The sequence below is a fragment of the Rhinopithecus roxellana genome, chromosome 1 (assembly GCF_007565055.1).
Source record: "Rhinopithecus roxellana isolate Shanxi Qingling chromosome 1, ASM756505v1, whole genome shotgun sequence".
Classification (NCBI taxonomy): domain Eukaryota; kingdom Metazoa; phylum Chordata; class Mammalia; order Primates; family Cercopithecidae; genus Rhinopithecus; species Rhinopithecus roxellana.
This window is the reverse complement of record NC_044549.1, coordinates 186,335,883-186,361,896: the sequence shown is the minus strand read 5'-3', so window position 1 is coordinate 186,361,896 and position 26,014 is coordinate 186,335,883. Positions and strand designations below refer to the sequence as shown.

Below are 26,014 nucleotides of genomic sequence, written 5' to 3'. Positions count from 1 at the left end.
TGGCCTCCTGGGCTCAAGTAATCTGCCCATCCCAGCCTCCCAATGTGCTGGGATTACAGTCTTGAGTCACTGTGCTCGGCCCATCTTATTCTTTTTTAAAAACCTTTCCCCTATAGGATTATTTATATTGTGTTTGTATGTTTGTGTGTCTTACCCCTGTCTCCTTTCAATATTTTATTGTTTTACTTTTATTAAAGTATAGGAATCAAACTGGATACCAAATTCTCAGTGTAGTTGGGTAGTCATTTTGTTAATTTATTTAAAAAAAATTTTAAGGGTAAAAACAAGCAAGATTCCATTTAGAATGATGGTTAAATAAAACACTATAAGACATCCATTTTCAAAATGCAAAAAACGATTCTCCCTGATGTGAGGAAGGCCAATGAAAACTATATATATTTTGAAAATATTTTTTTCCTCAAAACTTTTTCCTTGATACAGAAGTCTGAGAGCTTACTTTAGCTATGTCACCTGACTAAAGAGAGAACTTTAGATTAGACCTGGGGTAAACTGAGATGCCAAAGGAGTGTCTAGCTAAATGAAAATATCATGAAAGTTTGTAATGCCAAGAAAGTCAGCTCTGTGGTGTATCATAAGCAGCATATGGAAACCAGGAGTGACACATCAGAACCCGGGAGTTGTGCATACATCTGATCAAGCATTTGACCCTTTGATAATATTCAAGGAGTTTAGAAATTGTTAACCTTTGGAACCAGTATTGCTTAGCAATAGTTGAGAAGTGTTAGCAAGAATGATGCCAAGTTAAACTTAGGCACTTGCAGTTACTTCCTTAAAGCCTTAATAGGGCTTATGAGTTTTATACAGTCATACAGATGGAAATACGTTGCTTTTGTTACTAAACCAGTCATATATTATAAGAAATAATCATAGGTGGGTGGAAAGGCATCCTCTCTTTGATCCAATTTTCTGTACCTTTTCCTTCAGGTCACACATACTATTAGCCCGGGAATCACCAGGTATTAATGACTCTACTCCAAGCTGTGCAAAGCCCTTTCTGGAGACAGCCAGGATGTTTTGTAGGGAGAGAGGCAGGAGTCCTCAAGGAGTGGCCTGGGGTGCCTGAGACCTTCCCATAGGCTCTAAGAGTCTCATTCTCATCAGCTTATTCCAGACTGAGGAAGAAATGGGGCAGCAGTCAGGAGAGCTCAGGATATTGGGTATAGCAGAATTTAAGTGAAATGGAAACTACACTCTTTAATTTGTTCTTCCATGGAATTGCTTTTTCTACGCAAGGGCTGAGCCCTCAGGAGAGCCTTTGTGCAGGGGAATGCTGATTTGTGTGAATATTTGTGGGTATCTAGTGAGGATGAGTTGGGAGGATGAGTTGGGTAAGGCGTGCCCCTCTGACACTGTTCTGGGTATAAAAGACAACATCAAGATGAGATCTTCATCTGAATAAAACTGTGCCCTGGCCTTTTCAGAAACTGCGGGCACTGCAGTCCCACAGTGTGATGGAGTCCAACCTGGGATCACTGCGAGATGAGGAGTCAGATGAGTGGCTCCGGCAGGCACAGGAGCTTCAGGCCCTGAGAGAGAAGACAGAAATTCAGGTGAGCTGATGCTCCATGCCTTTCTTCCCAGAGGAAGCCAAGAGCCATCTTCTCTTCCAATATATTCTCTCACTTATGAATGTAGAGAAGTTGAAGGACATCAAAGTTCTGTATTTTCAGACCTTCTGCCAGTACATGAAAGCATAGAATAGGGTTCTCAGGTGAGGCTGGTGGTGTGTGTGCAATGTCAGATTTGCCTAAGATCTTTTAAAAAATACATGAAACTCTGTCTCTTATTTGACACCTTTGCCCCATTCTAATTCTAACCTAGTTGGAAACAACTCTTAGAAAGTGTGACAGTCTCTTGGGTTTGAAGATATTTGGGATGCATCCAGTGTTGTGATGGTAGTTGTTTAGCAAACAGCTCTCTGGAACTAAAGAACTTTAATTTGTAGCATTTGCCAGTTTCCATGGTGTAAATACTCCCACCATGGCCGATTTCCTGCTATCAATGTGAGGTCACTGAATGGAGCCAGGAAGACTTGTGCAGTCTGCTCTCACAGGCTGGTAGGAGGTGGCTCTGGCCACCCCTGGATGAATTTTACTGCGGTCTGGTTATAAAATGGTCTGTATCACTGATAATTCCATGGCAAAGAAGGGTAGTTGGTACAGGTGTTAAATCATGTTGTGCTTCTCTTTCTGCTGTCCAAGAATCTTGAGAAAAAATGTAAAGTCTAACCATCTAACAAGGTGTTTCTGCCGATTGATGTTTGACAGGTTTCACATTATAAAGAGGCCATTCTTTTCCCGAGAACTCTGCTCACATTCTTTGTCTACTTTTCTATTATTGATGTTTCCCCTATCAATTAATGAGTTTGTATAATGTATGGAAATTAACTCAGCCCTTTGTTGTTCTACTTGTGGTTATTTTCCCTAGTATTCTGTTGGTCCTTCAATTTTGTTTATTATGGTTTGGCCATACAACAATACATTAATGTTTATGTAGTCAAAATTATCCAATTACTCATATTTTCTTTATGGCCTTCCCCATTCTGAGATTTAAAAAGACAGCATTCCTGTGTTTTCTTTTAGTACTTTTATGGCCTTATTTTTTGTGTTAAATCTTTGACCCACCTACAGTATATTTTGGTTTAAGATGTGTAATAAGGATCCAACCTCCTATTTTTTTTCAGGTAGCTAGCTATTTGTTCCAACACCGTTAGTCAATAATCCATCTCCCTCTCCTTATACTGTTTCCATTTATTTCCATCTTTGTCTGGATTTTCTATTCTATTCTACTACTCTGTCTGCCTGCCCATAAGCCAGTACTTTTAACTTCCTGTAGCTTTATAACATGTTTTAATACCTGCAAGGGTCCATTTGATAATCTTTTTCAGAAAACGGAGTGGAAAAGAAAAATGAAGGAACTGCATGAAGAGCACCTGGCTGAGAAGAAAGAGGTAGCTTTTGTTGGGTGATCTCGGGGAGCTTGGTTTCCCATGACCTCCTCTCAGAATTCAGCATTCTTCACGTCCCCTCACCCACCATCTCCCCTATCTCACCTGGAACTGGTTGGCAGATAATTTGCTGCAGATTTTGCTCCTGGCAACTATCCCCTCAGTACACAGAAGGGGTGAACTGTCCAGTCAGCAGCTTCCCTGTCCAGGAACAGGGCCCTCCAGGCCTTCTCCTCTGAATCAAACATATCCTTTGTTCTGTGGTCTTCTTTGCAGTGACCCCTATAGGCCCTCCAGGGAGGGTTGTGCCATGAGCCTCAGATGAATCGCCTGGTCGTTTCACATTTTGGCTCTTCTTTGAAATTCCCCCACCCTAGGAGAGAACCAGGCAGCCGTGGGCCTCTGTGATAGTTCTGCGGCAGTCCGAAGGGAAGGACTTGGATACTGAGAACAGTGAACAGGGAGCGGTGGGCCTCAGGGCAGAGCAAACAGCTTCTGTAAAAATGCCCTGAGCAGGAGGCAAGTTGAGGAGGAAGCTGGTTCATAAGAGCCCCAGGTTCTGCTGGCAGAAAGCTCAGAAGATGAAAAGGCTTAGATCAGTCTGATCCATGGTAGACGCTCCTCACTGCGGTGTAGGGAAGCACGATCACATGTGATGGTTTTATTTTATCTGAAGCATTTCCAAATGGGAAATACATTCACATTTGTTCGAAAAACAGGAGAAATATATTAAGTTACACTGAGTAGAGTCTCACTCCCACCTGTTGCCATCTACCTGTCCCCAATACCTACTGCTCAGGTGACTTTTATGGCTTTCTTTTGTATTCTTCTAAAGTTTCTTTATGCAAATATTAATAAATATTTTCACTTTATTTCCGCTGTTACATCAGAAGTAGCATGTTAACTTGTTTTCTTCACTTCTTGTTTTCACCTAAGAACATCCATTTGATGATTTTCAAATGGTTTTAATTTATCTGACTGTTCCTCAATGGGTGGCTACACCTGACAGACAGCCCTCTTTCTCCTAGTCTTAAACGCATGCCTTCCATTCTTACTTCTTCTCAGGCACAGCACAAAAATGTCCCCAGACTTGAAGGTAGTCTTGTTAGAAAGCCTGTCCAGGTCTCAAAATCCTTTACCGTGCTTGCCCAGCACTTGCCTACAGGTTCTGGGCCTGCAGACACTGGGCACTCAGATGTCCCTGCAGACATTTGACTGACCAGCCGTCTTGTGCCTGCCAGCTACAGGAGGAGAACCAGAGGCTCCAGGCCTCCCTGTCTCAGGATCAGAAGAAGGCAGCTGCCCAGTCCCAGCGCCAGATCAGCGCCCTCCGTGCCCAGCTGCAGGAGCAAGCTAGGATCATTGCCTCCCAGGAGGAGATGGTAGGTCTGTCCCCCCTTTCAACCAGGACTTGGTGTCCCTGGGCCTCTTTCCTGTGAGGATCTCCTTGGATTCTTCTGGGCTTATCAGTGCTAGTCTTACCACTCAGGCTCCTTAAGGAGAGAGAAAAGTCCTCTGGCATGAAGGGCACAAAATCATAAGGCTGTAGTTGCCTCCTTCCAGGCTGAAGATGTGCCGTCTCCTTAGGGGCTGCTGGCAGATGGAGCCACTCTAACAGCAGAGACCATATAAAATGCTCAGCACCTCACTGATACTTTGTTTATTACCTCATTTAAGCCTCACTACTGTCCTTCAAGGTAGGCATCCCCTTCTCCCCATCTTCATTTGACGGATGGTGAAATACACTGGAGAAGGAAAGTGCCTCGCTCAAGTCCTCATGGGACACTCTGTAAGTGATGAGATTTAACCCTGTCCAGGCAGGAAGAATGCAAAGCTTGTGTTTTTTACACAGTGTTCTCAGGCAGAATTCCTTAACCAGTACCTTTTTCATAAAGGAACAGTCTCTGATGAGGTGAGAGAGAAGGCAGTGTGATGAAAAGGCACTCACTTAGCACCTTTCTCCTAAAGCTGGCTCCTGTGACTCTTTACCTATTGCTGACAATTCTCTGCCCAGTCCAGGCTGAGCGCTCCCGCCTGAGCCCCAGGTCTGTGGAAAATCTGTATCTTCCTCTGCTGCCACCCACCTCATGGACCAGGCTCCACACAACTTCCCTGGGCTGAGCACCCACTGTTACTGCCTAGTCCTGGCCTCTTGTTCCTGCACCCCTTGCTGTTTGTGCTTTCCCACACACCCAGCCACATTTCACCCAGGTGACATAACTACCCCACTCTCTTGCTACTTTTCAGTTTCTCCCCCAAAACACTCAGCTCTGCACTGAACTCTAGTCTGGAGGTGTCCTAAGGAGGAAACCATGGCAGAGTTTCCACAGTGTTCCCTGCTGGCTGTAATGTCCCGTATGTTACTCAGAACTCTTGTTTGCAAATGATTCAGTTAGGAGCCTGTTGGCTAAAGATAACAGAATAGGCTAATAGGAGCTTATTTTTATTGTCACAGCAAGAGAGGTGACAGTTGCTGGGCTTGGTTAGCAGCAGAAGTACGCCATTGTGAATCCAGACTGTTTTTTTCTTTTTACCATCTTCAGTGTGATGACTTTTGTTTCCTGCTTCACTTTCATAGTTGCAAGCAGACTACTGTAGCCCCAACCATACAACCATATTTGGCAGAAGAAGTTGATGACATGGTCCCTTCCCAAGACTTGTGCTTATCTATATTATTGGTTAAAGCTGTGTCACATGGGAAACTACAGCTGCAAAGCAGGCTGGGAAAGTAAATAGCTAGTTTTGCAGTTTGGAGCAGAGGTAGGCAAAGGAGACAGCAGTGGGGAATGGACACTGGACGAGTCATAAGTCAGTATGTGCCACCGCAGGTGATAAAAAGCAACCCAAGCTTAAGCAGAAAAGGGAGTTTGTCATAAGGGTAGATAGAGCATCTCACAGAGCTTACGGCAGGGAGCAGCTGAGTCTGGGAGTAAACTGAAACCAGAGACATGAATGTGGTCATCAGTTTTCCTCTTCTGTGTGTCTCTCTTACTTTCTCTGTAACTGCTTTATTTTTTCCTTTTACCCTGAAGATCAGCATCTGCTTCTTATCTGTTTCATGTGGTAAAACAAATATACAAACCAAGAAAACCACAAACAGTTGGCTGCCAGCAGCTCTTGATTTCATTCATTACCAGTCCAGAGCTCTCTGCCCAAACCTGGACGTTGGGTCCGGCTGTGGTATGAAGTCTTATTGTTCACCTGTGGCTGTCCTGCCTGCAGCCATGAAGGAGGAAGGAAGAGGAACTTCTTGGAGCAGGGGGGCTGAGCAGACAGTTCAGTGGATGTCTACATCTGGCCTCCTGTCCAGGATCATGTCTGACTCCTTCCTCCCAGGGAGTGCTCTGCTCAGATGCCCACACTGTGGGAGGGAGCGTCTCCCTTGCCCTGGCTGTTTCCCATGAATTATATCAATAGGAACAACTGTGTGCCTGTCCCACTCTGTTTCTATGGGGTTCCTGCCCTCGAGCCTTAATTCTTCTTTGAAGAGGGGACATTCTTGCCCACCCCCCCACCTTGGAAATGGAGCATGCTGCCATCCCCTTTCACACACAGACCCCAGAGATGTGTCAGGGGACTGGGGTGGTGCATCTGCGCTCCTTCCAGTTGCTAATGGGAGGCATGGAATCAGTAACCATCCCTTCCTCACTGTGCTAGGCAGACACACTGCTCGAAGCAGAGTTCTCACAACGTTCTCTGCTGGTTGTAACCCGCTCTATTCCACCTCTTTGCAGATCCAGTCCTTGTCCCTCAGGAAGGTGGAAGGTAAGTCTACACAGGGCAGTGTGTAGCAGTCTTGACTGTTGTCTCTGGCTTTTGTCCCTCCTTTTCCCTCTCCCCCAATCAATTCACGGGTGGTGGATGGGTGACAGCCGCCTGTGGACATGTAGTGTCAGGCTTCTGGGACGCACAGCCTGCAGCTGCGTTTGTGCTAAAGGCTTTCCATGCAGCTGGCAGGACTTCTCGCCTGGTTTGCTCCTGTCTGTAGAGGGATGGAGGCAGTGGGGAGGAGGGTGGTTATGAGTAGAGTGGGGGTTCATGAGAAGGCTTTTCTAATTCACCATGCCTGCAGCGAATGAGGAAAATTAGGATTCAGCGTTGCCAGCAACCTTTACCTTGTTCCCAATGTTCAGCAAGTTGACCCCAACCCTATGTGAATGTGTCCTGTTTGGCATATACAGTCTCCTCCTCTTGGGTGCTCTGGTGTGGGGATGCGTGTGTCTGTGTGTAATGGGGTGCAGGTGCTGGCATCTAAAGGTAGATGGAAATCCACAGGGGACTGCTCCTGTTTAGAGGACCTTGGAGAGCCCCTTGTGAAGCTTGGCCCTTCATCCTCCACCCCCAGCTTCCCTGTCCTATGGCTTTAGCTACACTTCTGCCTTTTATTGCAAACTCACATTTCCTCCTATCCCTTGCCTTCCTCCCATCTCTTTCCCAGCCATGCAGCCAGTTCAGAGAGGCCCGACCCCTGTGGCCCCGAACTTCTTTAAGGATGGAGCCAGAACAGAGCCATTAATAACAGCCATGTGCCACACCCTTCCCCAGCCACTTCAGATTCATCATCTCATTACATTGGCTCACTATTGAATGTGGTGTCAATATTATTATCCTCATTTTCTAGATAGGGAAACCGAGGTTTAGAGGGGTTCGAGGACTTGCCTCTTTCACAGATAGCGAGGGGCAGAGCTAGTGTGTGGACTCTGATTTTTCTGCCCCCAGTGTCTGCTTCATCCCGCCTTTCTACAGTCAAGATGAACTGACTGGAGGGTTTTCTCTTTCTGGCTCATACTCAGCTGTACTTTTCTCCTAGTCTGGGATGGGGTCCAGGGCACCGGCGCCGCTAACTGTTCCTCCTCTCTTCAGGGACCCACGAGGTGCCAAAGGCTGCGGACGCAAAGGAGGACTCTCCAGAGGAAGGTGGGACCCTTACTTTCTTTCCTGGGTGTCCAGTGCAGAAACAGATTTGTTGCCCTCCTTCTTGTTTAGTTTCTCTCTACTTAACTGTATCTGGACATCCAAAGCTGGAGTGGAGGGAACTAAGGACATGAAATAATATTTCTTAACACCTTCTGTGTGCCAGGTATGTGACACGCAGGCACTAACTTACAATCTGCTGGTTTAGTGATGGGGAAGCCCGGGCCCAGAGAGGGTCGTTAGCTTGTCCAGAGTCACAAAGCTAGAAGGTAGCTGAGTGAGGTTTTGGAGGGACTTCTGATTCACAGCCTGCCTCACTGACTCTCACCTGTGACTATGCAGAGCAGTGGAAGAGAACTCACTGAGTTGTCTTAAAACGGCATTTGCTGTTTTGTTCTACATTGTGAGTGTGCTGCAGACAGGTCCCACAGGGCCTAACTAATGCGTAGGAATCCACCTCGGCTCCCTTTTCAGAGCACTGGGTACCTGCTGTTTTTATTCACCCTATTCGGTGACTGACTCTGATTCGCAGACCTCTCAACCAGATGTAGCCAAGGGATGCAAAAGAAAAGTGAGAAAAAGAGAGATGCTCCCAGACTGCAAGGAGCTCTTAGGATAGTCAGGGAGAGGAAGCTCTCAGGACAGGTGAGTGAGTGCTGACTGGAAAAGCTACTGACCAGGGCCCATTCGTTTGAGTAAGGCAGCAATATGATAATTTCAAAGTTCCCCAACAGACACACCCAGACAAGTGTTAATTGTGCCATCAAAGAGCTCATCATGGGCATGGGGTATTTTATTTTTTAATGTAATGTTTCTCTTTATTTCCGAGATGGTAATCTTTGGGGGGGGAAAAAAAAGGGATGGTATAAAAGGTTATGCAGTGAGAAGCAGGCCTCCCTTCTGCCTAGCTATCCAGTTTCCTCTCCAGAAGTTTCACTGTTAATGGTTTCTCATGTATCATTTCATGCTACATGGAATTATGTGCAAATATAAGCACATGTGTGTACCCGTTCTTCTCCCTTTTCCCAGATGGGAATGCACTGTACACATTGTTTTGCAGTCAGTTGTATTGTTAACAACTTACTTGGGAAATGGTTTCATATCCCTTTAAAGAGAACTGCTTCATTACTTTTTCAGGGCTTTGCAGTCTTCCCTTAGATGGACGAACTAAAATTTATTTAACCAGTTAGTCCTCTACTGCCTCCCCCTACCCTCCCTGTGCATTTAACCTTGGGATATAGTTGTAAAAATTAGAATTGCATATCACTTTTGAGGAAAGTACCTGTTGAGTGACACAAGGTCCTCAGGTAGGAGGAATCACATCTTCAAACAGTGGATGCAGGGTTGTAGAGAGGAGGAGGCTGAGATCGATGAGTCAGGGGATCCCATGGCTGTGCTCCTGCTGTTACAGTGGAGGTTTTACTTGCTTATCAGACTGTTTGTCTACCTCTTCCCATCCCAGACCAGCAGGCAACAGCATCACTTGGGAATTTGTTAGAAATGCAGAGCTGTAATTCTCAGACCCCATCCCAGACAAACTGAAGCAGAAACTCTGGGGGCAGGACCCAGCAGTCTGTTTTCACACATTCTCCAGGGCATTCTGATTCTTGCTCAAGTTTGAGAACCACCGTGAGACCAGTGGCTGTCTACAACTGGCTAAACATTAAGAATCACCCAGGAAGCTTGAACTGTCTAGAGGACCACGCTACACCCCCACATTACCTAAAGCAGAACATGGAGTGGTTGGGCTCCAGGCATCAGTAGCATTTAAAGCTCCCCAGTTGATTCCAATGTGAAGACAAGGTTGAGGCTCATGTCCTGGTGCAAACTTGATTGAGCAGAACCACGCAGGGTCGGGGGTGAGTGGGTGGTAGGGGAGGGATTGTTATAACCCAGATTTCTGGGTTCCAGCTGTAGAATTTTTGATTCAGTAGGTTTGGAGTAGGAGCTGAGAATCTGCATCTCACAAGTTACAGGTAATGCTGATGCTTTGGCTCACAGTTAAGGACCATTGTCCTAGAATCATTGTTTCTCAGGCTTTGCTGTTTATTAGAATATCTAGAGAATTTAAAATATAAATATCAAGTGTTGGGTCCACCTTGAGAAATTCTGATGGAATCAGCCTGGGGTGATTCCAACAGGCAGCCAGCGGTGAAATTCACCACCCTTGATTGTGAGTGAGGTCCTTGGGGGATGAGAGATGGGCTTCGCTGTCCTTAGCATCTAGCCTTAGCCAGATTACACTCATGCTACTTGCTCAGTTAATGTCTACTGAGTGAGTCAAAGGGCTTGGTCCCGCTCTTACCACAGAGGCCCCCACCTGGAACCTGAAGAACACTGTTGGATGCCTTCCCTGACTCACCTTGGACTGCTCCTTTGTAGCACTTACCACATTTAATTGTAATTGCTTATTTTGCTAGCCTCAGATCAATATTTCTTAAAGTGTGGTCTGTGGCTTACCTCCATAAGAATCATCTCAATATGTTAAAATGCAGATTCTGGGGGCCTCCCCCAGACTTATGGAATCAGACTTATTGGAGGGTGAGGTGAGGGACTATTATTTTATTTTAATTTTTTTGAGATGGAGTCTTGCTTTGTCACCCAGGCTGGAGTGCAGTGGCGTGATCTCGGCTCACTGCAAGCTCCACCTCCCGGGTTCACGCCATTCTTCTGCCTCAGCCTCCCGAGGAGCTGGGACTACAGGCGCCCGCCACCACTGCCCGGCTTATTTTTTGTATTTTTTAGTAGAAACGGGGTTTCACTGTGTTAGCCAGGATGGTCTCGATCTCCTGACCTCGTGATCCGCCCGCCTTGGCCTCCCAAAGTGCCAGGATTACAGATGTGAGCCACCGCGCCCAGCCGGGACTATTAATTTTTAACCCATGCCCAGGTGATTCTGACATATGCCAAAGTTAGAGGGAGAATCCCCGGCCTAGAGAGTAAACTTGAGGGAGCAGCAGTCTGTCTATCTTGTCCACCAGTTTATCACCTGGACCAGAATTGAGCCTGGCATGGAAATGAGATGAGGGTATCAGGTGGGGCTAGGATTAGGCTGAAACCCACAGCAGTGGGGCCTGGACTCTGAGATCAGAAGGGAGCCCAGAGAACAAGCTGCTTTAGGGGCTCAAGTGCAAGCTCCAAGTTCTGAGTTAACCTGTGGTAGGATTGACTGAGCCCAGGTCTTGGAGATCCAAACTGGTGGGGGATAAGAAATGTAAAGATGTGTGGAGAGTCCAAGGCAGCGGTACCCAGGAGCAGAAACATCCCAGCTTCTGACCCAAGGATGGACACTCAGGAGGGGTCAGTGGCCCTGGGCTCACAGGCTAGAGACCAGGATCCCTGGCAGTGTGAGGGCTTGGCAGGTGCAGTGGGGCTCTAGGAATGGAGAACTCAGGTGCCCAGGCTGATCTGGGTGATTGTCTCATGCTACAGAGATGGACGACTCCCAGGATGAACAGCAGAAGGTGCTGGCAGCTCTGAGGCATAACCCCACCTTGCTGAAGCACTTCAGACCAATCCTGGAGGACATCCTGGAAGAGAAGCTTGAAAGCATGGGGATAAGGAAGGTGAGTTTCAGGGCCACCGTTTTAAGGGCTGATACCTACAATTTAGACACTAAGTGCTCTCAAACAGACAAATGATCGCTTGTTCTTTGCATTGTGAGCTCATTCATCTCACTTGTGGTAGCCCGGGCTCCTTTGGCATCCGCATGCCTTTCTCACTTCACAGTGGCAGTATGGTATCTTTCCTCTGTTTCTCCAGCAGCTTCTCAAGACTGGCCCTATTTGGCTGGTGATGCTACCCTGAGTCCTGACTGCTCAGTGTTCTCCACTCATTGGTTACTTCCCTCTGTGTCTCTAATTTTTTTGCTAGAGGGAATTTAATTGGCTCAATCTGGCCTATGGACAGGTCCCCCCTTGGGTAAGTATCCATCTCCAAGCCCATCATCTGTGGTGTATGTGGCTGTGTCCACTCAGCAGGTGGCTGTGTGTAGGTGTCATTGAAAGCTATGTCTGGCACCAATTATTTGTGGGTTTTTTTTTGAGAAATAACATATTTTCCTATAGTTTTTTAGCAGTTACATATATGTGTGTATATACATGTATGTATATTTTATTTTGAGATAAAATATCTGAAATTTAATTTTTTTTAAATTTCAATGGGTTTTGGGGGTACAGGTGTTGTTTGGTTACATGAATAAGTTCTTAAGTGGTGATTTCTGAGATTTTGGTACACCCATCACCTGAACAGTATACACTGTACCCAGTGTGTAGTCTTTTATCCCTCGCCAACCCGTGCTCTTTTCCCCAAATTCCAATGTACCATTCTTATGCCTTTATGTCCTTATAGCTTAGCTCCCACATGTGAGTGAGAACACATGATGTTTGGTTTTCCATTCCTGAATTACTTCACTTAGAATAATAGTCTCCAGTTCCATCCAGGTTGCGGCAAATGCCATTATTTCGTTCCTTTTTAGGGCTGAGTAGTATTCCATGGTATGTATATATATCACAGTTTCTTTATCCACTCATTGATTGTATATTTAGGCTGCTTCCACATTTTTACAATTGCAAATTGTGCTGCCATAAACACGCATGTGCAAGTATCTTTTTCATGTAATGGGTAGATACACAGTAGTGGGATTGCTGGATCAAATGGTAGATCTACTTTTAGTTCTTTAAGGAATTTCCACACTGTTTTCCATAGTGGTTGTACTAGTTTACATTCCCACTAACAGTGTAAAAGTGTTCCCTTTTCACCACATCCATGTCAACATCTACTAATTTTTGATATTTTGATTATGGCCATTCTTGTAGGAGTGAGGTGATATCACATTGTGGTTTTGATTTGCATTTTCCTGGTAATTAGTGATGCTGACTATCCCCACTCTGGGAAGCTCCCTCCTCATTTAAGGACAGTCTGCAGTCCTTAGGACCTCCAGTGCTGCTACCCAAGGCTTCTGGGCCCATTCCTCAGCCACTCGTCCTGATCCATTGTCTCCTTGGGTTTGGATTATTCTTGTTTCTCCAGTTCCGTGAGGTGTGACCTTAGATTATGTGTTTGTACTCTTTCAGTCTTTTTTTTTTTTTTTGAGACGGAATCTCGCTCTGTCACCAGGCTGGAGAGCAGTGGTGTAATCTTGGCTCACTGCAACCTCTGACTCCCTGGTTCAAGGGATTTTCCTGCCTTAGCCTCCTGAGTAGCTGGGATTACGAGCATGCACCACCACGCCCAGCTAAATTTTTTTTGTATTTTTAGTAGAGACGGGGTTTCACCATATTGGCCAGGATGGTCTCGAACTCCTGATCCACCCGCCTCGGTGTCCCAAAGTGCTGGGATTACAGGCGTGAGCCACTGCGCCCTACCACAGACTTTTTGGTGTAAATGCTATGAACTTTTCTCTTAGCACTGCTCTTGCTGTATCCCAGAGGTTTTGATAGGTTGTGTCACTGTTATTGTTCAGTCAAATAACTTTTAATTTTCCATCTTGATTTCGTTGTTGACCCAACGATTATTCAGGAACCAGTTATTTAATTTCCATGTATTTGCATGGTTTTGAAAGTTTCTTTTGAAGTTGATTTCCAATTTTATTCCACTGTGATCTGAAAGAGTACTTGATATAGTTTCAATTTTCTTAAATTTACTGAGACTTGTTTTGTGGCCTGTCATCTGGTCTATCTTGGAGAATGTTCTGTGTGCTGATGAATAGAATGTATATTCTATTCATGTTGGGTAGAATGTTCTGTAATATCTGTTAAGTCTATTTGTTGTAGGTTATAGTTCAAGTCCATTGTTTCTTTATTGACTTTCTGTCTTGATAACCTGTCTAATGCTGTCAGTGCAGTCTTAAAATCCCCCACTATCATTGTGTTGCTGTCGATCTCATTTCTTAGGTCTTGTAGTAATTGTACTGTAAATTTGGAAGCTCCAGTGTTAGGTGCATGTATATTTAGAATTGTGATATTTTCCTGTTGGACTAGTCCTTTTATCATTATATAACATCCCTGTTTTTTTTTTAACTGCTGTTGCTTTAAAATTTGTTTTGTCTGCTATAAGAATAGCTACTCCTGCTCGCTTTCGGTATCCATTTGCATGGAATGTTTTTTTCCGCCCCTTTACCTTAAGTTTATGTGAGTCCCAGTGTGAGTTTAGGTGAGTCTTCTGAAGACAGCAGAAACTTGGTTGGTGAATTCGTATCCATTCTGCCATTCTGTATCTTTTAAGTGGAGTATTTAGGCGATTTACATTCAATGTTAGTATTGAGATATGAGGTACTATTCTATTCACTGTGCTATTTGTTGCCTGAATACCTTGCCCTTTTTTTTTTTTTTTTAATGTGTTATTGTTGTATAGGTCCTGTGAGATTTATGCTTTAAGGAGGTTCTCTTTTGGTAGATTTCAAGGACTTGTTTCAAGATTTAGAGCTCCTTTTAGCAGTTCTTGTAGTGCTGGCTTGGTAGTGGCAGATTCTCTCAGCATTTGTTTGTCTGGAAAACACTGTCTTTCTTTCATTTATGAAGCTTAGTTTCACTGGATATAAAATTCTTGACTGATAATTGTTTTGTTTAAGGAGGCTAAAGAATAGGACCCCAATCCCTTCTAGCTTGTAGGGTTTCTGCTGAGAAATCTGCTGTTAGTCTGATAGGTTTTCCTTTATAGGTTACCTGGTGCTTTTGCCTCACAGCTCTTAGGATTCTTTCCTTCATCTTGACTTTAGATAACCTGTTGACTGTGTGCTTAGGTGATGATCTTTTTGTGATGAATTTCTCAAATGTTCTTTGAGCTTCTTGTATTTTGGAGGCCTAGGTCTCGAGCAAGGCTGGGAAAGTTTTCCTCGATTATTCCCTCAAAGATGATTTCAATTTTCAAGCTTTTAGATTTCTCTTCTTCCTTGGGAATAACAATTGTTCTTAGTTTTGGATGTTTAACACAGTCCCAAAGTTCTTGGAGACTTTGTTCATTTTTTTTAAATTCTTTTTTGTGTTTGATGGATTGTGTTAATTCGAAAGCCTTGTCTTTGAGCTCTGAAGTTCTTTCTTCTGCTTGTTTGATTCTATTGCTGAGACTTTTCAGTGTATTTTGCTTTTCTCTAAGTGTGTTTTTGATTTCCAGAAGTTGTGATAGCTTTTTATGTATGCTATCTATTTCACTAAAAAATTTTCCTTTCATGTCTTGTATCATATTTTTAATTTCTTTAAGGTGGGCTTCACCTTTCTTTGGTGCCTCCTTGATTAGCTTAATAATTGACCTTCTGAATTCTTTTTCTGGCAATTCAGAGATTTGTGTTGGTTTGGATCCATTGCTAGTGAGCTGGTATGATTTTTGGGGGTGTTAAAGAACCTTGTGTTGTCATGTTACCAGAATTGTTTTTCTGGTTCCTTCTCATTTGGGTAGACTCTGTTAGAGGGAAGATCTGGGATTCAAGGACTGCTGTTCAGATTCTTTTGTCCCATGGGGTGCTCCCTTGATGTGGTGTTCTCCCCCTTCCCCTAGGAATGTGGCTTCCTGAGAGCTGAACTCTAGCGATTGTTTTTGATCTTCTGGGTCTAGCCACCCAGTAGAGTTACAGGCTGGTACTGGGGAGTGCCTGCAGAGTCCTGTGATGTGATCTATCTTCAGGTCTTGCAGCCGTGGATATTATTTCAGCGCCTGCTGTGGTGGAGGTCGTAGGGGAGTGAAGTGGACTCTTGAGGGTCTTTGTGTTTTTCTTTTTTTGTTTTGTTTTTGTTTAGTGCACTGGTTTTGTGTTAGCTGGCCTCCAGCTAGGAGGTGGTGCTTTCAAGCTGTGGTCCTATAGGGAGGACACATACTTGCCTACTTGCCCTAGGGACAGCTGGTTAAGTTTTCAGGTTTCTAGATGGTGGGCATGGCCATATAGCTCCTAAGAGATTATGACCTTTGTCTTCAGCTACCAGGGTGGGTAGAGGAAGACCACCAAGTGGGGCCAGGAATAGACATGTCTGAGCTCAGCCTCTCCTTGGGTGGGGCTTGCTGCAGCTGCTGTGGGGGATGAGGGTGTTGTTCCCATTCCAGTGGAGTTATATTCCCAGGGTGGTTATGGCTGCCTCTGCTGAGTCATACAGGTCACCAGGGAAGTGGGGGAAAGTCGGCAGTCACAGGCCTCGGCCCGCTTCCACGCAGCCTGCAGTCCTAAAGTCCGGTCTCACTTGCACTGTGCCCCACTAACAGGACCGAGTCTATTTCCAGGCAGCTGGTGACCAGGGCTGGGAACTTGCCCCAGATCATGAGCCTCCCCATTGAGAAAGCCAGCAGACTCACACGTCTTCGGCATCTCAGGGAGTCTGCAGCAGTGATCTAGTTCTTTTAAAGGGTCTATGGATTCTCTCTCCAACTAGTATTTGAATGCCATTGTGCTTAACCAGAACATGTATGTTATTGTTAGAAGCACCAATGAAATCTATTATTAAATAAAAACACACCTGTTATTAAATTAGCCAAGCACTACACTATTGGAAATACTATTTGTGTAGAGTAAGTTAGAAAAAAATAAAATAGGCCGGGCGCGGTGGCTCACGCCTATAATCCCAGCACTTTGGGAGGCCAAGACGGGCGGATCATGAGGTCAGGAGATCGAGACCATCCTGGCTAACATGGTGAAACCCCATCTCTACTAAAATACAAAAAAAAAAAAAAAAAACTAGCTGGGTGTGGTGGCGGCGCCTGTAGTCCCAGCTACTCGGGAGGCTGAGGCAGTAGAATGGCATAAACCTGGGAGGTGGAGCTTGCAGTGAGCCGAGATCGCGCCGCTGCACTCCAGCCTGGGCGAGACTCTGTCTCAAAAAAAAAAAAAAAGAAAATAGACAACTAGGATTATTTTAGGAAGAATGCTCGCTGCTTTGATTGTTTTCAACTACTGACTACTCTAACTTTGGCCCTATATTGACTTGATTAAGACGTTCCTTTCTAACCTTGCATGAATCCTCATCTTGGATTCAGATGCCTTCCTAGACCCTCCCATGGGCTCTGGGTGGATGTCAAAAGCTTGAGCAACTTCCAGTAGGTCTTGAAAGGGTACCTGAATTGTGTTTACAGCAGTTTAGTTTTTTAAACATTGTTAGCCATGGACAGTGTGTTTGGCATAATAATGGTAATTGGGGGTACAAAAATGAGCAAGCCATGGTCTCTTATCCTAGGATTCAGTCAGATGTAGAAAAGCATGTTCCAACGAAGTCCCTTATGCTATGATGTGGTTAGAATTGTGATGCAGTCCTTTGCATTATCCTGCTGTGCACATTTTGATGGTGCTCTCAAACCCCAAACCACTGCACTTACAGCAACTTTGAAGCCACTGCTTACCCTTCTCTGATCCTCATTTCATGCCCCCTACTCCTGCAAGAAAAGCACCAGGCACTGATCACAGACTCCCAGGCCAGCAGCAGCAGGTGTGAGAGGCTTAGGGGAAGGAGAAGAAGGGTAGCCTCTGTCTGTAAAGGTGAACTCCTGTCTCCTCTAGGATGCAAAGGGAATCTCCATTCAGACTCTCAGACACCTGGAATCCCTGCTGAGAGTCCAGCGGGAGCAGAAGGCCCGGAAGTTTTCTGAATTTCTGAGTCTGAGGGGAAAGCTTGTCAAGGAAGTCACCAGCAGAGTGAAGGAGAGACAGGAGAATGGCGCTGTGGTGTCCCAGCCAGATGGGCAGCCTTCAGGTACACTGGGGAGAGGGCTCACTCAGGGCTGTGACCTGGAAGGGTCCCATTCTTGCTAAGACTTGTTTGCACATGAGGCGGGTGTAGTCTTTGTCCCCCATTAGGGGCACTTCTCTGAAGGGCTGAGCTGGTAGGGTTCTCACAGGTGACTGAGTCCAGAAGTTCTTTGTTGAGGAAATAGGATCTGGGGTGGGAGTGGCGGCATTTGTCTAGGGTCACTCGGAAGTTGGAGGAGAGCCAGAGCTGGAGCCTGTTGTCAGCCTGAACTGTCCCTGTGCAGACATGCTGCCTCCCTTAGCACCTTCTTTCTGCACTGCTTGGCTTGCTGCGACCACAGTTGAGTGTCTCTTCAACAGAGAGCAGCCTATTCAGTTTCTGGCTCTACACACCAGGTGTGCCAGCCTGGGGAGGCAGGCAGAGGCCTGGGAACATTGGAGCTGCAGGTGGAGGCAAATATCAATCAAATGTAAACTTCTGCAGAGCTCAGATAGCCCCTGCTCTGGCCATGGGAGGGCATGAGAGGCTGGGCGAGTTCTGCACACGGATGAATTCTCAGAGCTCAGAGTTGGTTCCTTGGGTCAGGTCATAGCTGCTACTTTTCCATTTGTCCATGCTCGGGGGGTCATGACAAAAGGCCCTGTGGTTCTGGTGGAACACTAAATTCTGTGGACCAGGACCCTTGAGTCTGTTCTTATGGAGCAAGGGTATTTGTGTTCCCAGGTTTGAGAGCCCCCTGTTTCTAGAAGGTTCCCAGAGGCCCTGGGCTGCTGTGATTGGAGGCTCTGGGGAGGACTTCAGTGGGTCTGGTCTGCTTATGCAGGGGGCTGTCCTGCTCCTTTTACTTTGTCTTCTCAGTCAGGGACACGTGCGGCCAGAAGGAAGCTAGTTCTGTATCTCCTGTGTCCAGGAAGAACCAGCCTGAGCTCTTCATGCAAAAAAATTTTGCAGAGTCTGGCCCAGGCATCTCTGAAGATATGAGAGATGATTTTAGTTGCTACATCTACCAATCATTTTATAACTTATTTTTATTTTTCCTCATGTGAATTAGGAGAAAATAACACTAACATAGCAATCCTGTGAGCTCATGGAAATTATTACTTGGACAAGTATAAAGCAGGTATTTTGTGTTTAAAAGCATTGTCATTTTGGCATGAAAATATGGTAAAAAATGAGTTGACCTGGGAAACTATAATATTTAGTTTAAACTTCTGGTCTTAAAATCTCTAAGGAAAGGATGGTTTTTAGTCTTGCACAGAAATCTCAGACAGAAGGGTATTTGTCCTGGTTGCCAATCTGCTTTTCATGCTCCAATTTAAATGTACATCCTTTTGCTCATTCAGTCAAATGCTCATTCATTCATTTGCCCACTCATTCGTTTAGTTCAGTACTTGCTGAGGTTGACTCTGTGCCAGGGTCTGCCACCTCACCTGGGAAACCAGCCAGGACCAGGTGACATGATGGAGCCAAGCACAGGGGTGGTGGGAGCTCAGAGGAGGGAGGGGACAGGGACTTGGGGAGGATTAATGGAAAAACCCTCGGAATGCTGGCTTCCAAGAGAAAGCAAAGGTATCTTGCTCCTTCTAGGTACTACGCCCCACCCACTCCCACACACTTTTGTTCCTGTAGTAAAAAAGCCAGGACGGAGAGCCCCCTTCACTGCCTTTCCCTTTCCCTGGCCCTGAGATTCTGCCTTCTCTGGAGATGTTACTGAGGTGTGAGATGAGCGCTGTGTTTTTGTGGCATTTTGTAGACCTTTCCTTCCAGCTCTGCACCTTTATTCTTTTCCTGGGTCCTGCAAGTGCTGTCTTAATGCTCACCTCCCATTTCTGCTCGGACTCTGCCTCTTCTCTTGTCTGGGGCAAGGCTGTGGGAGGTAGCAGTGAGGGCCCAAGATTGAGGCAGACAGACAACCTGGGTTTGTATTCACCACTTTCTTCCGTGGAGCTGAGGGCAAGCCTCTGTAGGGAAAAGGATAGCGTCTGAAGATGCTCGGAGGCCAAGTGGTTGTAGGTAAAGTGCTTTTCTTGGTATCTGGTGCACAGTCATGGGAAGCTATTGTTATTTTCCCCCAGCAAGCTTGTCTTTGTCTTCCCCTTCTCTTCAGTTCACTCTTTCCTGGAAGCTCCACTTCTGAGTAGACACATTGACTGAGAGCAGTGCACAGCTGGCCCTTGAACAATGCAGGGGTCGGGGTGCAACCCCCCCATGCAGTTGAAAATTTGCGTGTAACTTTTGACTGCCCCAAAACTTAACTACTCATAGCCTGCTGTTGACCAGAAGTCTTACCGACAACATGGACTGTTAACACATATTTTGCATGTTATATGAATTATATGCTGTATTATTACAATAAAGTAAGCTCGAGAAAAGAACATGTTATTAAGAAAATCACAACGAAGAGCAAATATGTTTACTATTCGATAAGGGGAAGTGGATCATCATAAAGGACTTCATCCTTGTCATCTTCGTGTTGAGTAGGCTAAGGAGGAGGAGGAAGAGGAGGGGTTGCTCTTGCTGTCTCATGTGGCAGAGTCAGTAGAAAATCCATGTACAAGCGAACCCGTGGCTGTTCAAACCCACATTGTTCAAAGGTCAACTGTATTTCAAACAGTTTTTGATCTTGAATTACTGTAAGAAACTCATTTTACATTGTGACTCAATCCACACATGTCTGACTCCCTGTGATGCACTCACTGTCTTCTCTTTCCATAAAAACTTGCTGATCCGGGACCCCTCTTCTCAGCTATAGGTCTTGATGCGATTTGGAAAACAGAGGGGCTGTGTCCAATTGCCTGCCTTGGTAGTGCCTTGCCCCAGGTTGCATTTGGGAGGAGGTTTGAGTGGATCTTGATGGTTCATGCAGTCCTGCGGCGACCTCTGGTGGCAGCATGGTCTTCCTGCAGGGCTGCCTGCACTGCCGCAGCTGTAGCGTGGGTGGGGGAGAGGGTAGCGGCCTTGGTGAAGTCCATCTAGGACTGCTGAGTCCCTCTTCAGGCCGGCGGACTCCTGCTGGTCTTCTATAATGACAACATGACCCTGGAGCACCCAGCTGCTCTCCTGGTCTCTGAGGAAACTGTGGAACTGTCGTCCCAGCCTCGAATCTGGCCAGCAGCAGAACACCTGATTTGGCAGCAATCGTGAAATCTGCTGTGGTTATTGCAGCACAGAGAGGGAGTGATTGTCCGTTTCCAGGGTGTTGGAGCCGCTTTCTCCCTCCTCTTAGGCTTGAGACCCAGCATGGGTGTACTCCAAAAGTCATTCCTTTCTGTGTTTCCAGTCAAAAGCCAGCAGAGCCCACTGGTCACCAGAGAGGCCCAACCAAAGACCAGGACCCTGCAGGTGGGGTTGCCATCCACGCCAGCAGAGCCGCCCCTACCAACTCGTCAGAGCCATGGCAGCCATGGCTCCGGCCTGACCCAGGTGTCCACCCCGGCTCCACGCCCCAGAGTGCATGGACCCTCCAGCACCCCTCCTTCCTCGGGGCCTGGGATGAGGTGAGCCCCAGACTCTGCCCTCTCACCCCACCTGCAGTGGTGGCTCCTGGCTTCAGGCAGCCCTGTTCTGGGCTTCCTCCGGGCTTCTGCAGATAGATGGGCGGCAGATACATGTGAATAGAAGGTGCCTCAGGTGGGGTCCAGTCTGGGCTCTGGACTTGGGAACCTGTGCTCCCAGCCAAGACAAACCCCCCCTCCCCTTACCCATCTCCTCCCCCAAGCCCGTTCCCACTCCGGAGGGGCGGATCCTCAGACAGGCAGGGCTCTACTAAGGGAGAAGCTGGTGTGGCTGCTGCACTCCGCGGGTCTCCTAGCTATCTTCTGGGCCTGAGGGAGGGAGCAGGGCTGCCCTGAGCAAACCAAGCCAGCTTGCAGCATGGTGAAGTTTGGCTTTCGAAGTTTTCTTTCTGGCCCATGCATACCTCATTTCTTCTCCTCATGGCAGCACGCCCCCGTTCAGTTCTGAAGAGGATTCAGAGGGAGACCGTGTGCAGCGTGTGTCTCTACAGCCTCCGAAAGTTCCTTCCAGGATGGTGCCTCGGCCCGAGGATGACTGGGACTGGTCTGACACCGAGACCTCAGAGAATGCCCAGCCCCCTGGCCAGGGCTCGGGTGAGCTGGCACCTTCGGGTGAGTGGGCTGGGACCACGGGTGAAACCCTTCTCCAGCCCAGATTTCTCGAGGCTCCAGAAACACCCTTCAGCTTCCTTTAGGCTTTCTGATTTGACATCTCTTTCCCTATTTGGCTTGGAGAGGATGGTCCTCCTTCACCTCAAATTTTTTTTTCTGGGATAGCAGAGATATCAGGAGAAAGCTAGAGTTTGAGCAAGGTTTATTTTACCCCTCGTTTTGTCATTAAATTGTTGACTGTGGGAGGTTGAAGGGAGCCACTCATCTCTTTTCTCCTCCATGTTCTTTCCAGTAGAGAGTAAACACAGTGGCCAGCCACGGGTGATCAAAGCCTCGCTCTAATAGTGGTGACAGGGCCCAGGAATGCCTGAGGCATTGGCTTCCTGTTAGGGCTGGATTAGAGGAACAACCAGCACTTGAGGCCAAAGTGGGGGCCCCTCCAGCCTCCCTGAATCCGGATCCTGATCTTACTTGTGCGCAGGGCTGGGTTTGCAAAGCAGACCCTGAATGTGCAAGACCTTTAACAGGCAGCTGTAGGGTGCACTCCAGCCTGGCTCCAAACCCAGCCACAGGGGCGGGGAGGCTCCGGGAGAAAGAGCTGGCACTGTTTTCTGGATCAGCGGCCCTCCTTCCGGTGCGCTGTGGCCCGGGGTGTGTTGCAGGCCCACCTCTGCTTGACTGCTTCTGTGGGGAGAGGGTAGGATGTGGGGAAGAAACTGGGAGGGTGTTTCTCCTATCCTTGTCCATCCCAGTGAGTAGAGCAGAAGTTCCCTCCTTCTGTGCAAGCTCGAGGCGTGAGAGAGAAGGCTCTCCCCTCTGTGTTGGTGTTTCTGGGTGCTCACCGAGTGCTCAGCTCTGCGTGGATCTCTTCGCACGAGTCTCCTCATTTACTTCTCACAGCACTGATGAGGGAAGGCTGAGCCACACACATATTGACAGAAGTTGAAACTAAGCCTCATAGACATTATGACTGGCCCAAGACCACAGAACGATGTCATGGCAAGTTGAGATTCTGTATGATGTTTTTGAAGTTAATGTGTTAGAGTCACTGTTTATTTATTTAATTGTAAACTATTTTTTTTTTCCCCAGAAAGAGCTGCCTTTAGCTGTGTTCCCAATGTAAGAATATCCCCATAGTCTTTTATGCTGTTTGAGTTCATTAGCACCGATCAAGAGTTGATGGTCATAGAGTTAAATACCACAGTGGTCAAAGTAGCCTCCAGGGCAAACCTCAGTTACAACTTGAAGGGAAAACAGTTTCCTACCATGAACATTTTGACAAATATAGTTTTCTGTAACACATAGACTGTAACAAACATAATTTTTCGCAACAACTGAATTGTGAAAAATGTGGCTTCCCAGCAAAGCTTGAGACAGAGGAGGCAGCCACAGACAGTCAACCTTTATAGCAGGCTGCCTTTGGGCCACGCAGCCTATTTCATCATATAGGGAAGCTCTTTGCCCTTTTCAGCCAAGAGACTTAGAAATTCAACTTGTTGATGGAAAGGGCATTGTAGAGACCTGAGCTAACTGTCCTGGTAACTGGAATGACAATATTCATTAAATGTATTATTTTCTGTCTAACAGGTTACAATGACTAGTTGAGCATCCTTCTTTTCAAAACAACTGTCTACTCCCATTCTTTCAAGATTTTCCTATAAAACTGCCAACTGAAGCCTGCAGCTTCTGGCTTCAGTTGTATTTTCTAGCCAAGACTGAGTTAAAGAATAAAGAATATGGAATTTAGAGTTTTGTCTTGCCAAGGTCAGTAAGTAGAAACTCTGGGATGTCAGGCTAGGCTTGCAGTCTGCAAAGTTCTTGCTCCTAATAGACTCTGCAGCACTTGGCTATGTTTACAGCATAAGCCAAGCCTGCCAGTCCATCAGAATTCACCAGAAACAGATCTCCGGAGAAGTATTGATGCCCTGCCAGGCAAGGGCAATAGGGTGGCAAGGTCTTGGGACTGGGAGTTAGGAATCTTCAGAGAAAGTCCTGGCTCTGCCACTTGCTACCTGGTTGTCCTTGTGCGGTGGTTTCTGCTCCTTTGTTGTAAAATGAGGTATTTGGACAAAGTGATTAATGAGAGAGTGAGGCAACAGTGCCTGCTACATCATAGGCCCTTAACAAACATTTCTTGAATGAATCAGTGAGCCAAGGGCTGTTGTAGCTCCAAAAGTCGGCTCAGATCTTGATTTCGTTTGAATCATAGAAGGCTGTAGTTAGCTTCCTGCTTCTTGGTCATTCCTGAAGTTCATACATCACCTTGGTGTGCCAGGCACCAGGGATCTGTTGATGATCTCTGTCACTGCTTAGCTCCTGCTTCCTGCATGGACTTTGCAGAAAGTCATTCTTGCCTGCAGTCCTCCTGTACTAATCTTTATGATATTTCTTCTTGTCTCTGTGTGAAGATGTTGAGGAACTAAGTGCATGCTAGTGATACAGTTCATTCCCCACACCGAGCAGAGGTCCTGCCTCAGCCTCTTATTAGAGGGAAGCACAGCTTCCTAAGTCTCTGTCACTAGCCATGTCATTAAGTTTGCACAGTCACATTTTCAGAATATGCCAAGCCTCTGTTCACTGGGCACCCATTGGCCTGGCCTTCTCTGTCTCCTTTTTTGTGGTTGCCCAGCCTTCTTCCTCCTGGCCCTTCTGCTCATTCCCTCTATCCACACTGGAGCCTGGACATGACCCATAAAACTGAAATGCTCATTTTCTAGGCTTCTGCCACTGACACAGCCACTTTTTCCCCTTCCAGGAACACTGGTGCAGTCAATTGTCAAAAACCTGGAGAAGCAGCTAGAAGCTCCGGCAAAGAAGCCTGCTGGAGGGGTCAGTCTGTTTTTTATGTCCAATGCTGGGCCACAGAGGGCTGCCACACCAGGAAGGAAACCTCAGGTAGGATGTAGGATGCTTAGAGTTCACCCTGCAATTCCCTACAGAACCAGCTCTGAGTTTGGGTGGCCTGGGGTGAAGGTTGGGGAGGGTCCAGCAAGTGTCATCCTTTGCCCTAGTGGGACATCGCAGGTGTCCTCCCTCTGCCCTGTGCACATGGAGAGATGGCCAGTTTGGAATACTTGTGTCCAAGTTAACATTAAAAAGCCTTTTGGTTCATTATACAAGCAATGCTCAGTAAGTTTGGATTCTTCCATCTCCTGCCTCTCAGAGAGCCTCGGAGCTGACTCTGTGCCTGGCTTCCTGCAGCAACTGCTCTTCCAGTCCGGTCTCATCCTACAGTGGGCTCCTCCCCAGTCCCTCTGCCACGGACACTAAGACAATATGTGTGTGGAGCGGACTCCCCCAAGGGTGGTACTGGAGTGGCCTCGCATTGCACATCAGAGTCAGTAACAGCACAAGACGGGAATATTTAGATACCTCTGTTTTAGAAACCTGAGCCTTGCCTCAGACTGTAGCCACCATCAGATTTTCAGACTTAGAGCTCAGACGTTGAGCTTCCCTGGCATCACCAGACCCTCCTCACTGCCCCTGTCTCCTCCGTCAGGAACAACTTGCACACTGCTGTTATTTTTCAAGCAGAAAACTTTAGAGCTCCCTTTACTTCACACTCCTTTCTCACCTTTCTCAATCAAAAAGGTGCATCCTGGGGTAATCAGTGCTATTGCTCTAAAATTTGGTAGTGGTGGGCAACCATTCTTTGGTTTTTGATAGCACTCCCCACTCTTTACCACGGTGTGTTTGGTTTATCACACAGCTCATGTATGTTTGTGAGTAATGCATCCAAATGATTGAGAAGAAAAAACTTATTCCTTTCTCCAAATTGTGAAAGAACACCAACAGCCCCAAACAGATTGAGGCGCTGCTCAGAGCATGCTTGCTGCCCTGCACCCTGCATGCGTTCTGATTGGTCGCCTTACATTCCCGGAGAAAATACATAGGATGGCTTGTATCAAAGCCCAGGTGGCCAGCAGGGGCACTGAGGACTCCAGAGGGGAAGGCCTGGGCTGCTACGCAGGTGGCTGTGGTCAGGGGGTGGCCTGGTCCCTTGGCCGACTCTGGGCTGTCCTGCTGGCTGCAGCGCAGACCCTTCCAGGCTGAAGGACTCCCAAGCTCCTCTCATGCTCCTTCAGTCAGTTTACCAGGCCCGAGGGAACCCGTCTGAGACGAGGTGGGTCATTAGCCCACAGTGCATTCAGCTCAAGAACTTGGAATGGTGGAGTTTCTGGACTTCTGACTCTGTCAAAGAGGGAGTTAAAAATCTGCACAAAGTTGAAGTGAAAACGAAAGCAACCTGCTCTGCACATAGGCCTTTCCAAGGCGCTTGCCTGCGTTTGGTTAGTAGAATTTCAGGGGTATTTGAAATCACCGTGATCCCAGGTCACTAA

At 46.7% G+C, this 26,014-nt stretch overlaps 1 protein-coding gene across 3 annotated transcripts in view; it reads left to right on the top strand.

Annotated features, from left to right (window-relative positions):
- Positions 1 to 26,014, top strand: part of DZIP1L (DAZ interacting zinc finger protein 1 like) — a 56,248-nt gene that overhangs the window by 29,008 nt on the left and 1,226 nt on the right. For all 3 annotated transcript variants that reach the window (XM_030938883.1, XM_030938876.1, XM_030938888.1), the window contains 10 exons: positions 1,443 to 1,571; positions 2,909 to 2,971; positions 4,210 to 4,350; positions 6,703 to 6,733; positions 7,832 to 7,885; positions 11,315 to 11,448; positions 17,358 to 17,550; positions 20,828 to 21,044; positions 21,490 to 21,674; positions 24,430 to 24,569. In XM_030938883.1, coding sequence (XP_030794743.1) covers positions 1,443 to 1,571; positions 2,909 to 2,971; positions 4,210 to 4,350; positions 6,703 to 6,733; positions 7,832 to 7,885; positions 11,315 to 11,448; positions 17,358 to 17,550; positions 20,828 to 21,044; positions 21,490 to 21,674; positions 24,430 to 24,569 — 1,287 coding nt within the window. The remainder of the gene's footprint in view (positions 1 to 1,442; positions 1,572 to 2,908; positions 2,972 to 4,209; positions 4,351 to 6,702; positions 6,734 to 7,831; positions 7,886 to 11,314; positions 11,449 to 17,357; positions 17,551 to 20,827; positions 21,045 to 21,489; positions 21,675 to 24,429; positions 24,570 to 26,014) is intronic.